This window comes from Diaphorina citri, unplaced genomic scaffold (genome assembly GCF_000475195.1).
Source record: "Diaphorina citri unplaced genomic scaffold, Diaci psyllid genome assembly version 1.1 scaffold303, whole genome shotgun sequence".
NCBI classification, from domain to species: Eukaryota; Metazoa; Arthropoda; class Insecta; order Hemiptera; family Psyllidae; genus Diaphorina; species Diaphorina citri.
Genome location: NW_007377738.1, coordinates 213,545 through 228,040, shown reverse-complemented (window position 1 = coordinate 228,040; position 14,496 = coordinate 213,545). Strand labels below are relative to the sequence as shown.

At 36.7% G+C, this 14,496-nt stretch overlaps 1 protein-coding gene and 3 long non-coding RNA genes across 4 annotated transcripts; 3 read left to right on the top strand and 1 right to left on the bottom strand.

Moving 5' to 3' along the window:
• Positions 1-471: 471 nt before the first annotated feature.
• LOC113466619 lies at positions 472-868 on the bottom strand. Its single transcript, XR_003390963.1, has 2 exons — positions 739-868; positions 472-657 (listed from the first exon to the last, which is right to left on the bottom strand). It is a non-coding gene; the product is annotated as an uncharacterized LOC113466619 (long non-coding RNA).
• Positions 869-1,570: 702 nt separating this feature from the next.
• Positions 1,571-6,135, top strand: LOC103507292. The gene is made up of 2 exons (XM_008471745.3): positions 1,571-1,724; positions 5,387-6,135. The coding sequence occupies exons 1-2, from the start codon at positions 1,590-1,592 to the stop codon at positions 5,528-5,530; spliced, it is 279 nt and encodes a 92-aa protein (XP_008469967.2). The 5' UTR covers positions 1,571-1,589; the 3' UTR covers positions 5,531-6,135.
• Positions 6,136-6,844: 709 nt separating this feature from the next.
• LOC113466622 lies at positions 6,845-7,308 on the top strand. The gene is made up of 2 exons (XR_003390967.1): positions 6,845-6,941; positions 7,020-7,308. It is a non-coding gene; the product is annotated as an uncharacterized LOC113466622 (long non-coding RNA).
• Positions 7,309-8,783: 1,475 nt separating this feature from the next.
• On the top strand, positions 8,784-9,439 carry LOC113466623. Its single transcript, XR_003390968.1, has 2 exons — positions 8,784-8,864; positions 9,134-9,439. It is a non-coding gene; the product is annotated as an uncharacterized LOC113466623 (long non-coding RNA).
• Positions 9,440-14,496: the final 5,057 nt, after the last annotated feature.

Here is a 14,496-nt window from a genome sequence, read left to right as displayed (position 1 = left end):
AATAGGCAGCAGAAGCCACAAGGTACCTATAGGTATACCAATACCTATTTCCTGTATCTTAACAGCCTGAGAATTTGCACTCTTCAAAGATTATTATCGAAACAAAACAAAGAGAACATTGGACCTGTCATATAAAACATACTGCAAATATTTTAAAGATCATTATGAGACCTATTCTTTCAAAACATGTGAAAAGATACAGGATGCTGCTAAACTAGTGGATAATTCTGAAATCCCAGAGCTTAATGAACATTATCTATCAGATTTACTGCAAACTTCAACATAGATGCATAACTTTTTGGACACAGACACAGGAGATCCCAAAAGAGATATAACGAGATGAACATTATTTTGTATTATTTGTAAATTGTATGTTTCCCAGACACAGACACAGGAGATCCCAAAAGAGATATAACGAGATGAACATTATTTTGTATTATTTGTAAATTGTATGTTTCCCATTTTTTTTTAGGTAGATACTGTTTTACTTTCTATTACTAACGTATAGCGGAGCTATACTTAGATAAGACTAGTTTCCTATAATTATTTTGATATAATTTAAGTTAAGTTGTTCGCCTTACGTTTTTCACTATTCCAATTTTGTTCTAACATTACATCCTTATTTTTACTGTATGACATTTTAAAAATAAAGATTACCTATTATTTTTCACTATTCCGATTTTGTTCTAACATTACATCCTTATTTTTACTGTATGACATTTTAAAAATAAAGATTACCTATTATTTTTTTTATATGAATAAAATATTGACCTTTTTTTACCCTCGGATCCTTTCAATAGAGGTTCTTATTGAACCTTATTGATTAAGTTAAGAAAATTACTAAGTTGAGAAAAATGTACAAACATGAAGCAACACAAAATTCTTTTGAAAATTTGGACCGATTGCAATACTTTCTCATTACCTTGTATAGGTTCCCTATACGTAAGGGTAATAGAAAGTAAAAAATGCAAGAAGCATGTTTCATAGTTTGTGCATAATTTGATACCTACTGATAAACTGTGCATAATTTCTTTATTTTTTCGCTTGGCAACATTGCATTTAATTTTTTAGCACGTTCAAAGCGGGAAGATTTAAAATCCAAGGATTTTATTTCGAAAAGTCGAAAACTGCAGAAAAGGCATGGAGGTATAAGGTACAGGTAGGGATTAAAAAATAAAGAAATTAAGAAAAGAAGAAGACTGATAAGAGGAACTGTACTGTAATCTTTGTGCAAATAAAAGTTTGTCTGCTGTTATCTTATCAGCATTATCATTTCTGTCCATCAAATAATACCTACCAGCAAGATTTAAGTCCAGTATTCATTGTATTGAAAAGAGGAGATCAGAGAGTTCATTCACAAAATACTCCCTGTTTCACTGTTCACCATTGATCAATTGATCTCATGAAAGGGAAATCCAGACTTGGTATCTTCTTGAATTGTAAGTTCTATTTGCTAAGAGTTCTTAAGGTTTTCCTTGATTTACACCCAGAATCACTGCATCCACAACCCCCAAGCTTTCCAACACCATGAGATAGGTGCCATACCTATCTCATGGACACGCCCTCAGGTGCTTTGCTTTCACTTGGGCATGACCAGTGGATTTATCTGGGACTACAAGACTCCTCAGCAAAGAATGGCAACTCCAGAAGAGATGGACAAGGTCCTGGCCGATATACATCACGAGTTTGTCAAAGATAACAAGAAGATTCAATATGTTCACAATGTGAGTGGAAAATAAATGCATGCCGTCATGACAAACTCTAGAATACGTAAAATATACACAATTATTTTTATCAAATCATGAATCTTTGTGGTAAAGCAGAAAGCTTTTGCACAACTTTGTATCGTCCCGAAATCGAAGAGAGAAGGAAGACAGGATAGGAGAAAGCCAGCCGTTCCGAGATCTGGGGAAAGTAATGTCCTTAATTTTATTAATGAAGACGATGGGTATGTTAGGAGCACAAGACACAGAATGAATTTATTTATAAAAATCTCATAAATTACATTTGAGGTTATGTTTATTTTTAAGAAGAGCTGATATGTGACAGGTACCTAGTGAAAAAATTGTTTTCTTTTTCGATCAAGATCCTACATAGATCCATACCTATACCCTAATAGCGAAATAGTTTAGTATCGAAAATAGCTACCTATAAATATTAGGTAATGAACTCAGTGCATTTCTAGATAAACCTACAACATTCCAATAAATTAAGTGAAGTGACTGTGACAATTTTGTTTTTCATTTCCAAAGGCTGTACAGTTGTTATTAATTTTGTATCATTAACTATTGTAATATAGGTAATATTGCATTATTATTAAGACTGTCAAAATAGTACAACAATTTTAGGTAGGTCTATTTTTCATTCCTACTATTTTTTTACGTTGCGTTGCGTTGATTAGTTTTAGGGGTCAAGTAGACTAAGAAACAACCCATAATACTCCTATATTAAGTCAGACTGAAGTAAATTTTTACCAATTAGGTAGGTATTTGGAATGAATAGTTCAGTACTATGTGAGTCAGTATTTTATTAATAATGTGGGATGTTAATATTTGAGCTAATTTGATTAAGCTTACTTCAGAGTTTAAAATCTACTAATCAGATTGCTAAGTCCAATGGTCAAACTTAGATCTAAATTATGCTATTGGACATAAGTAATATTGATATAGCGGTTCTTTTAAATGTAGGCTTCACTCAGATGGATTAACAGATTGATTGAAAGGACCCAAGTACCTTTAAACTAGGGATGGCAATCCCACATGATTTTCAATCCCATGGGATCCCGTGTGGGATTAGGGTCAATCCCGCGGGATCCCGCACTTTTTTAAAAATGCTTGTTTCCAAGCATTTTTAGGTACTACCACCCCACCCCTAGTTTTTTTTTGTTACTTTTTAATGTTTAAGCATTTTTGGCTTTCATAAAACATTGTAGGTGGCCACTTTAAAAAAGTTTTTGAGTATTTTTTGACCAGTTTGAATGTTCAGTCCAAGCTGGGAATCCAAAGAAAATGGCTCTGGTAATTACCTATTGTTTTTAACCAAATATGGGGGTATAATAATAACTGCTACTTGCATCTTGCAGTCTTGCATCTTACTATGACTGAAAGATTTACAAAAAGAACTAAATACTTTCAAGATTTTATTGAAAAACAACAAACTTATTTTTATTTAAGAACAAGAAAATTAGAAAATATAAAAACTCTTGAGAATTAAGAGGTTAAGATTAAGAACCATGTAAAAGAAATGTCCCCCCAAACTTCAAACCATGAGTGAGGTCACTGGTCCCTAGAAAGAGTAGAAAGAGATTTTTTTTTCATTCTTTTTTACCTCTGTATTTTGTGAGTTTTTGACAAAAGTATTTATATGAATAAAATATTGACCTTTTTTTACCCTCGGATCCTTTCAATAGAGGTTCTTATTGAACCTTATTGATTAAGTTAAGAAAATTATTAAGTTGAGAAAAATGTACGAACATGAAGCAACACTTGTTTTAGGGCAACATATTTAAGGCTGTAAACGGTGTAAACCCTGGAGTTGTTTGTTCAAATATTCTAAAAGGGGAAACGAGATATCCTCTTCTATTCAATTCAATTTCTAGTGAAAAAGTCACCTATTCGTTTTAGGGCAACATATTTAAGGCTGTAAACGGTGTAAACCCTGGAGTTGTTTGTTCAAATATTCTAAAAGGGGAAACGAGATGTCCTCTTCTATTCAATTCAATTTCTTGTGAAAAAGTCACCGTGTAGTTGTGTACATTTAATTTTATTTAACCAGTTTATTATTTATTTACTTTTTTCTGCAGTGATTGCTCAAATTAAACAGGATGTAACAGCTCATCGAATCCTCGTATTCAAAGACCAAGGCCTTGTGTCTGGTGATAGACATGTGGAGATAGGCAAATGGTTTGGAGAACCAGAATCCACGTTCTACAAACATCCCAGAAAAATGTACAAACATGAAGCAACACAAAATTCGTTTTAGGGCAACATATTTAAGGCTGTAAACGGTGTAAACCCTGGAGTTGTATGTTCAAATATTCTAAAAGGGGAAACGAGATGTCCTCTTCTATTCAATTTAATTTCTAGTGAAAAAGTCACCGTGGAGTCGTGTACATTTAATTTTATTTAACCAGTTTATTCTTTATTTACTTTTTTCTGCAGTGATTGCTCAAATTAAACAGGATGTAACAGCTCATCGAATCCTCGTATTCAAAGACCAAGGCCTTGTGTCTGGTGATAGACATGTGGAGATAGGCAAATGGTTTGGAGAACCAGAATCCACGTTCTACAAACATCCCAAGTCCCCTCACCCTGATGTGTTTCGAGTTTCAAATGACAAAAGTGAAGGCTGTACTGGTTGGTATCCTTAGGTATTTCGGGGGTTCATCCAGCCTCAAGGCCTGTTTCCACTTGTAGGGGGAAAAAATCGTGTCGTGCGTAAATGGGAACACGCTCATTTGAATCACATTACCTAGGTACAGGACATTCAGCAAAATCAGAAGTTGACTATTGCCAGATCTGCTGTTTCATATGTTGCCAAGAACCTGGATTTCTATTTTGCACAATGATAGATCTCGTAACAAACATCCCAAGTCCCCACACCCTGATGTGTTTCGAGTTTCAAATGACAAAAGTGAAGGCTGTACTGGTTGGTATCCTTAGGTATTTTGGGGTACATCCAACCTCAAGGCCTGTTTCCACTTGTAGGGGGAAAAATCCTGTCGTGCGTAAATGGGAACACGCTCATTTGAATCACATTACCTAGGTACAGGACATTCAGCAAAATCGGAAGTTGACTATTGCCAGATCTGCTGTTTCATATGTTGCCAAGAACCTGGACTTCTATTTTGCACAATGATAGATCTCGTAAAAAAAAAGTCCAAAAAAGAGCTTTGGGTTCTTTGTTCTTCTCCTATCTACAGTAATTATAGTCCCCCAGCTAGGCACTAGAAACTCCCTGTTTAATCTGCCTTAGTCAGACATTATTCTGTCGTAATCGAAGGCACTTGGATTTTATTTTAACTAGGTACTTTTTTTGTTGTTATTATTATTAAGTAGTCCCTCCATCATCCACCCCTCAGCACCCGAAAAAAAAAATATATATATATATATATGGAGAGGCCAGAATTAAAAATCACTAAGTCCATTTTGCCGATTATGCATATATCGATGGAAAGAGCGCGCTGAGATCAACACGTTTGTGAAGGGGAAACAATCAAAATAAACCCCCAAGTCCATCAAAATCGCAGAGAAGTTTTGGAGTGTTGCTTATTTTCAGAATTAAAAATCCCTAAGTCCTTCTTTCTCTGATTCCCAAAAGTGCAAAAATGGACTTAGTGATTTTTAATTCTGGCCTCTCCATATATTATTTTTCTTGTACTTTTCAGTGGGAGCCTGGAGAATTCATCATATCTGACAACTTAGCCGTGGGCCATGAAGCTACTGAAGAAACTCAACTTCCCCGAAGTCAAGTAGGACTGAGAGTTTTGCATCGAGTTACCATAGCCGGCACAAAACCACCTCACAAATAAAATGGAACTTTTAAGGATCAAAATCAATCAAGAAGGGCTGTATGTCAAAAAAGATTTGAGAATTTTAGGACGACCAGTTGTATGTACCTTTTTTTCGTAAATTGTGATAGAATATTTTATTTATTAGATAGGTACTGTAGCATTCATGTAGAATTAAGATGCCGTTTAAGAGCTGCAAAGGTCCTGTGAATCTGGGGAAAGCCATTTGGAGACTTTTATTAATGAAGACGATGGGTATGTTAGGAGCACGAGACACAGAATGAATTCATTTTTAAAAATCTCAAATATTAGTGAATGCAGTGCATTTCTAGATAAACCTATAACATTCCAATAAATTAAACGATAGTACATCTGTCTATAGGTGCTAAATTTCCATTTTTTTTTTTTTGGGGGGGCATAACTCAAAAATGACACATCCTATACAAACATGGATGACAGTCTCAGAAAGAAAACAACATAATTATGTGATACAGGATACAGACATGTTTGTATAAACGGACGAGATAATCGTTATAGTTTTCCAGATAGGTATGATTTTTCAAAGATGAAAAAATTGTTAGAGTGTCCATAGGTGCAGCACCTACCCTAGGTTTTTTTTACGTTGCGTTGATTAGTTTTAGAGGTCAAGTAGACTAAGATATCCAAATATAACCTAATTAAATCAAGTACATATTACGCAATATGATTAATATGACAGGCATGCCCATCCCGTAGTATGCCTCTCATCAGATGGGCGAGAAGAGACACGATACTTCCCATTTAGGTGCTGGGTCAACACGAGAACATCAGAAAGTAACCCGTCGGTTTGTTCTTGATCTCTTTGGTGCCCATAAGTATTTATTATTATTATTATTATTATTAGGACTAGCAGTGTAACAGGTTCTTTTGTCTATTTAGAAGAAACAATTTCATGAAGAAAAAAAAAAGTGGTACATCTCTTCAACTGTGTGGCGAATCCTACTACCCTTGATTCATCTTCACTCTGGACAAATCCTGTGGGGGCGGAGTTCCTTACCTTCCCCCCCCCCCCCCCCAAAAAAAAAACGCCGACCCCGTCTGAACACCGAAAATGGCGACGAAGAAGAATTGGACTCGACTCACCGTCCTTTAGATCCGAAATCTACCGATTTAACCACTACACTACCGAGATTAGTTCAGTTGTGATGTTGAAAAATATTACATTCCATAGGTACTCGAACTTATTACGAAAATGAAATGATTGATAATGGCATGTTGCAATGTCCAGCTATCCTTACAAACTGTTTCATTCAATCAAGTTAACATTTCCCGTGATTGATAATGGCATGTTGCAATGTCCAGCTATCCTTACAAACTGTTTCATTCAATCAAGTTAACATTTCCCGCATTATCTGACAGGAGCAATATTGTTTACATTTTCATCTCTTTGTAGGTTATTAGGACAGTTGAAATCTATAAAAACGAATTCCATGTTTTGGGATCTCATTGTTACATTTTCATCTCTTTGTAGGTTATTAGGACAGTTGAAATCTATAAAAACGAATTCCATGTTTTGGGATCTCATTGTTCGATTTTTCTTTGCAAGTACGGGTCTCATTTTGAAAAACGTCCATTCCGTTGAAATTAGGAATAAATATCATTTTATCAGTGTTAAGTCTTTTTTTCAAACCCACGGAGTTTTATTGTATATTTTCTGATTTCTGTGAGATTATCATATTAACTTAATTATTCTCGAAATAAGTACCCAATTAAGGTATCTAGTAAATCGCGGTCCATCCAGTTACCTATTTTCTCTGCACTTACAAATCATTTTCAATTTAAAGGTGTCGGACTTTTTATACGTACGTTATTTGTGTCCGTTTTCTTCTGAAAATAATTTCTATCGATCCTGTCTTCCTTCTCTTTTCACTCTTGGTATGATAAGAACTTAGCAGCTACAGTTTCCTCTATCAAACCTCTTGAAAAATAACATAGTAGGTATTTTTAATCTCTTTTATGTTCCAGGTTTCAACCTAATTACCAAATGCATGATGAGTGATCATGAACTCCAGGACAACAAATATTACAAGAAAGTACCTATTCAGTTGGGATGTGCTGTCTATGGAATTGATTTAAAAACTGAAAACAGACCTGAAGGTAACCAAATCAGTGGTAAAGTTAATGAGGATCTGAACTGAAGAAGGGTTTAGGTCAGACTTCATTCTTTTCACATAAATGTCAGTTGTTAATGTGCTGTATTGTTCTTGACGACCAAAATCATCCCAATAAAAAGAACTTTTGCTCTGAGCATAAATGCTAAATGTCTATTAGTTACATACCTAATCTTTTTAAAAAAAATGAGTGACCCTCTTTCATTTTGTTGTAATAAGAAATGCTTTTCACAGTGTCAAGAAACAGATTTGAGTGAAATATTTACTAATTTTCTTACCAAGTCAAAGCTAGAACAAGACTGCTACCTTTCATCTTGTATGGTTAAAGTTCCTCTTAAAAGATGTATACCTAATCCCAAAACCAAGAATAGAACAAACCAATGGCAGTATGTTTTGAGAAATAAAGGTGAACAGACAAAGGTATGCAGACACTTGTTTCTGAAAGTATTCCAAATCAAAGAAAAGAGGCTGAGAATAATTCAGAACAAACTTTTATCAAATTCTAGTTTCAAAGATAGAAGAGCTCTACCGAAAAATGCGGATGCTTTCATCCTTCTGAAGGAACATGTAGGTACAATGCTATCTTCTTCAAATGATTCCACTAAAACTACCAAAAATCGGAAATTGAGTTTCAAGAACCCCGGTATGAGTCTTCAGAAATTATTTGTACTCTTCAAAGATTATTACCGAAACAAAACAAAGAGAACATTGGACCTGTCATATAAAACATACTGCAAATATTTTAAAGATCATTATGAGACCTCTTCTTTCAAAACATGTGAAAAGATACAAGATGCTGCTAAACTAGTGGATAATTCTGAAATCCCAGAGCTTAATGAACATTATCTATCAGATTTACTGCAAACTTCAACATAGATGCATAACTTTTTGGGAAAGATTATTATCGAAACAAAACAAAGAGAACATTGGACCTGTCATATAAAACATACTGCAAATATTTTAAAGATCATTATGAGACCTATTCTTTCAAAACATGTGAAAAGATACAGGATGCTGCTAAACTAGTGGATAATTCTGAAATCCCAGAGCTTAATGAACATTATCTATCAGATTTACTGCAAACTTCAACATAGATGCACAGGATAGAACTTTTTGGAACAAATCATTTTCAATTTAAAGGTGTCGGACTTTTTATACGTACGTTATTTGTGTCCGTTTTCTTCTGAAAATAATTTCTATCGAAGGTTAGGCGACCCATTCCCCTCTGTTCCATCTTATTAGTACTCTTCCACCCAACTTGTTGGTGACCATGGCTAGAATATATTCTTTGGTGATGGCCATGTGTTGGGCTATAATAACTGTTGGGCATTGTAGTGACCTTATTGACTATAGGAAAGCGCTAGACATTTTCATCAACTATTCCGAAGCCCGGGTAAGTTGTTTCTTGGATTGGCCAGCTAGATCATTTTTGTCCACACACGGCGGGTTTTGAGTCAGCTATGTGTGATACAAGGCGACCCATTCCCCTCTGTTCCATCTTATTAGTACTCTTCCACCCAACTTGTTGGTGACCATGGCTAGAATATATTCTTTGGTGATGTCCATGAGTTGGGCTATAATAACTGTAGGGCATTGTAGTGACCTAATTGACTATAGGAAAGCGCTAGACATTTTCATCAACTATTCCGAAGCCCGGGTAAGTTGTTTCTTGGATTAGCCAGCTAGATCATTTGTCCATACACGGTGGGTTTTGAGTCAGCTATGTGTGATACAATGTGATACATTCCTAGGGTGTATCATGCCCATGATTATCACCGGGTATGGAGTTGACATTCAAAGGTGACTTGAAAAAAGTTCATACTGGATAAATATTCACGCAACTCGCCGCAGTCAGAAAAATAATGTCCTTAATTGAGTTAGCTTGGAGGGTAGTGCGTCTGCCTTGTAAGTGCTAGGTTGCGGGTACACGGGCCCGATTCCCGGATGTTATACGAAACAGAGAAGGTTCGTTTTTGGCTTTCTCCTATCCTGTCTTCCTTCGGCCACGGAGGTCGGATCTCTTGCCCGCCAAACAGCCTATTTTTCTTTCGTAAATGTTAATGTACATTAGCTTAATTCGAATTTTTCTTTCTCTTACATTACGTTCTCCATTCTCCTACCTTTACATTAACTTCCCCTCCTCTCCTTTCACGAATTTTGTAATGTGACTTTTTTCTCGCATTACGATTCGCCATATTGTTTTTTTTACTTTGTCTTATCCCCACTCCTCATTTTTTATCCCCGCCACCGAAAAATGTAATAATAATGATGATAATTTGCGGTAAATGTCCATATTTCAATAATATTTTTACACTGGTAATGCCTCCCCTGGTCGCTACTCAATTCGATCATGGAATGAGAAAGAGGCGTAAATGATTTTTCAAATTTTTCAGGAGAGCGAAAAGAAAAAAAAATCAATTTCTTTCTTCTTCGACGTTTTTTATTTTTTCTATACAATATTGACTTCTTTCGTACTTTATCTGATTTGGACAAAGGTCTTTCACTGGTATTTTGTCCTTTTTTCTCTTTTCTTCATGTACAAAAGAAAAAATAGAAAAATTAGAAAATATCACTTGCGACTCAGAGTAAAATATCGATATCTCTACAATGGGATGGATTTCAGTTACGCCTGTTTGTGACACCGAAGAAACCACTTGAACAAGTTGTTTTATGGAATAAAACCGAAATCCGTTTTTTGTTACTTACGCCCCTTTCTCATTCCATGGTGGAATTGTCCCCACGAGGCTGAGTGCACTCCGAACTCCAAGCACAGAGCCGAAAAAACTCCGACCCCGCCGGTAATGGAGCCCTAGGCGGAAAATGTAAAATCTTGGCGGGGTTAACGTTGGAAGCTTTTTTATTGTGTGTTTCCCGTCCCCCCAAATTTTTGACGCTTTCAGGAAACCGGAATAACTTGTAGAAGGGTCTGGTTTTTGCAAGATGGCGCGTCATCGGAAAGGAAAATACAACTCTGTTTTGCTTTTGGTTTCACAGAGGTGAGCTCAGATTATCCGTATGTAGGCAACACGGATCCGTCCCACAAACATCACTGTGACGTCAGCAAAGTGAACCAGAGCTCTCTAGTCAAAGTTGTAAGCTACTCGAATATTACTGGCGGTGAAGAAGACATGAAGAGGTACTTATATCAACATGGACCTCTGTCTATTGCCATCAATGCAAACTCACTTTATGTAAGTAATAATAGTAGTGCTTATTTATACTGCTTGCATAGGGCTGAAAAGTCCCTTTATTCCAGTAGTAGGCTAGTACTGGGGTCAAATTCTGAAATTATAGGATTGAGGATGAAGAAAAATTAGAAAATATCACTTGCGACTCAGAGTAAAATATCGATATCTCTACAATGGGATGGATTTCAGTTACGCCTGTTTGTGACACCGAAGAAACCACTTGAACAAGTTGTTTTATGGAATAAAACCGAAATCCGTTTTTTGTTACTTACGCCCCTTTCTCATTCCATGGTGGAATTGTCCCCACGAGGCTGAGTGCACTCCGAACTCCAAGCACAGAGCCGAAAAAACTCCGACCCCGCCGGTAATGGAGCCCTAGGCGGAAAATGTAAAATCTTGGCGGGGTTAACGTTGGAAGCTTTTTTATTGTGTGTTTCCCGTCCCCCCAAATTTTTGACGCTTTCAGGAAACCGGAATAACTTGTAGAAGGGTCTGGTTTTTGCAAGATGGCGCGTCATCGGAAAGGAAAATACAACTCTGTTTTGCTTTTGGTTTCACAGAGGTGAGCTCAGATTATCCGTATGTAGGCAACACGGATCCGTCCCACAAACATCACTGTGACGTCAGCAAAGTGAACCAGAGCTCTCTAGTCAAAGTTGTAAGCTACTCGAATATTACTGGCGGTGAAGAAGACATGAAGAGGTACTTGTATCAACATGGACCTCTGTCTATTGCCATCAATGCAAACTCACTTTATGTAAGTAATAACAATTAATAGTCAATAGTGCTTATTTATACTGCTTGCATAGGGCTGAAAAGTCCGTTTATTCCAGTAGTAGGCTAGTACTATATAGGATTGAGGATGAAATTCCATACCTCGACTGGGATTGAACCCATGCCCTCCTGTTTATCAGGCGAGCGTCTTGACCACTAACCACCGAGTTAAACCGAATTTCATGAAACTGTGCATTGACATACGAGTATAAAACAAGTTTCACGAAATGCGTTTCACTAGTGTGCATTGCTCCTAAACTCTCTTTACTAATTTGGAAGAAGAAAAAAAAATCTGGTGTGAACATCATACGACTTTTGAGTTTGTCAAAGATAACAAGAAGATTCAATATGTTCACAATGTGAGTGGAAAATAAATGCATGCCGTCATGACGAACTCTAGAATACGTAAAATATGCACAATTATTTTTATCAAATCATGAATCTTTGTGATAAAGCAGAGAGCTTTCTCACAACTTTGTGGGTATCACAGTATTACAAGTCTTTCATTTACTCAATCATCATATTTATTATCGCTCGTCTCTTCGACTTGTAATGCCGCCACTGGTCCCGGTATAGCTGAAAACCGCCAAAAAACGGTCGATAACCGCCAAGAAGCGGTCAAAATGCCGCCAACCGCAGCTTCTATCTCAACCAAAAGTTTCGTGTCACATCTTTGTCACATTTGACATCTTCATACCAAATTTCAAGTCTCTAGCTCTTACCGTTCTCGAGATATTTTGTTTACAGACAGACAGACAGAAGGACCGACAGACACACGGACCAATGGCTGAAACTTTAGATTTAGGCTCTGTTTCGGCACTAAAAACTGACCATCGAAAATTTGACCCGATTACATTACCTTCCTTCCTATAGGATAAGGAAAGTAAAAAACATAACCACTCTGGCTGTATGATTGGGCCAATGGCCATAAAAAAAAAAAACTCGTCCTTTTTTACTCTCACTGTAACCTGACTTAATTGCATAGTAGGCAAGTAGCTTGCCTAGTCAACAGAAGGGTGGGAGTTCAATCCCAGCTGATGGCATGGACATTTATTTGAAAATTTGGTCTCTAAAAAATAATCATAATATTAACATTAAATTAAAATAATAATAATTAACAAGAAGGAAATTTTATCATTTGATTTTTTTCCTGACTGGGTATTCTTTCCCCAACCAAGTCCTACAAATCACTGAAAAACCAAATAACTCAATAGTGATTTTAATATTTTTAATGTAATTTTATTATTAATTAAGAATGATCCTCTAGGTTCTCCTCTGTGTGTCTACCTTCTTGATGACACTGTAGTACAAATCAACATTGAAGATGCTCCCAATACAACGAGTGCCGAGATCATGCAAGTCATGCTGTCTGAGAAAGAACTGGCACTGCCCACCCAGGCTAGGAATGTGTTTGCCGTCTGGATAAAGTCTGGCCTGTTGGGTAAGAGCCCTTTTGTTCATTCAAACGAATTTTACAGATTTTTTTTCAATAGGTCCGGTGTAAGTACCATTGATGAGGGAGCCCTGATTTCTATCCGGAGGATCAGTGTAGTTGTATCTAAAGGTAAACATCAAACCAAATCATGAATTCAAACATCACAGGAGGAGATGTGATTTTTTTCAAGAGATTTGATAAAGGGAACTGCAACTGCTAAGGTCTTATCCTCTCGAAAACAAAGAGAGAAGGAAGACAAGATAGAAGAAAGTTAGCCGTTCCGCGAACGAACTTTGTCTGTTTAGGATAAAATCCGCCTCAGGTGGGAATCGAACCCGAAACCTAGCGCTTTTAGGTTAAAAAAAAGTTTTCAATTTAAAAAAAAAATACAACTACAGTCGAACCTGTCTAAGTGGGAAACCTGGATAACTAGGAAAAAAATCGTGGCCCCTTAATGGCAACCTTTCTAAGTAGGACACTTTTTTAACTGGGAAACCTGGATAAGTGGGAAAAAAATTGTTGGTCCCTTGGATACTGTAACTGCTAAGATCTTATCCTCTCGAAAACAAAGAGAGAAGGAAGACAGGCTAGAAGAAAGTTAGCTGTTCCGCGAACGAACTTCCTAGCGCTTTTAGGTTAAAAAAGTTTTCAATTAAAAAAAAAAAATACAACTAGAGTCGAACCTATCTAAGTGGGAAACCTGGATAACTGGGAAAAAATCGTGGTCCCTTAATGGCAACCTTTCTAAGTAGGACACTTTTTTAACTGGGAAACCTGGATAAGTGGGAAAAAATTGTTGGTCCCTTGGATTCCCACTTAGACAGGTTCGACTGTAATTTTTTTTTTTTTCTCTCGTCTATTTACCAGCGATGCGCTTAACCTTAGTGAACCTTTGAAAACTGATTCACCCAACTCCATTGCCACTGGCTCTAATATACATGTAAATGTTTAAGTATTTCATTTTCCCCGTCCTGTTTACAGAAGTTCAACTGAAGCCTCGTCAGAAGCCTCTGGAAATCTACTCGTTTTTTTTTTTTTTTTTTTTTTTTTTTTTTCGTCTATTTACCAGCGATGCGCTTAACCTTAGTGAACCTTTGAAAACTGATTCAACCAACTCCATTGGCACTGGCTCTAATATACATGTAAATGTTTAAAGTATTTCATTTTCCCCGTCCTGTTTACAGAAGTTCAACTGAAGCCTCGTCAGAAGCCTCTGGAAATCTACTCACGCTGGCAAGTGCTACTGGCTAGATACGCTCATGCTTCGTTACCTAGGCAACAGAGAGATCAACCCACTCTCTCCTTCCAGAGGAACACCTTGCTTCAACTCAAAGATGAAATGGTTATCAAGTAAGTAAAGTACCACTGGCCAGCCTAGTTAGCTTGGAGGGTAGCGCGCCTGCCTTGTAAGCGCTAGGTCGCGGGTTCGATTCCCGCCCG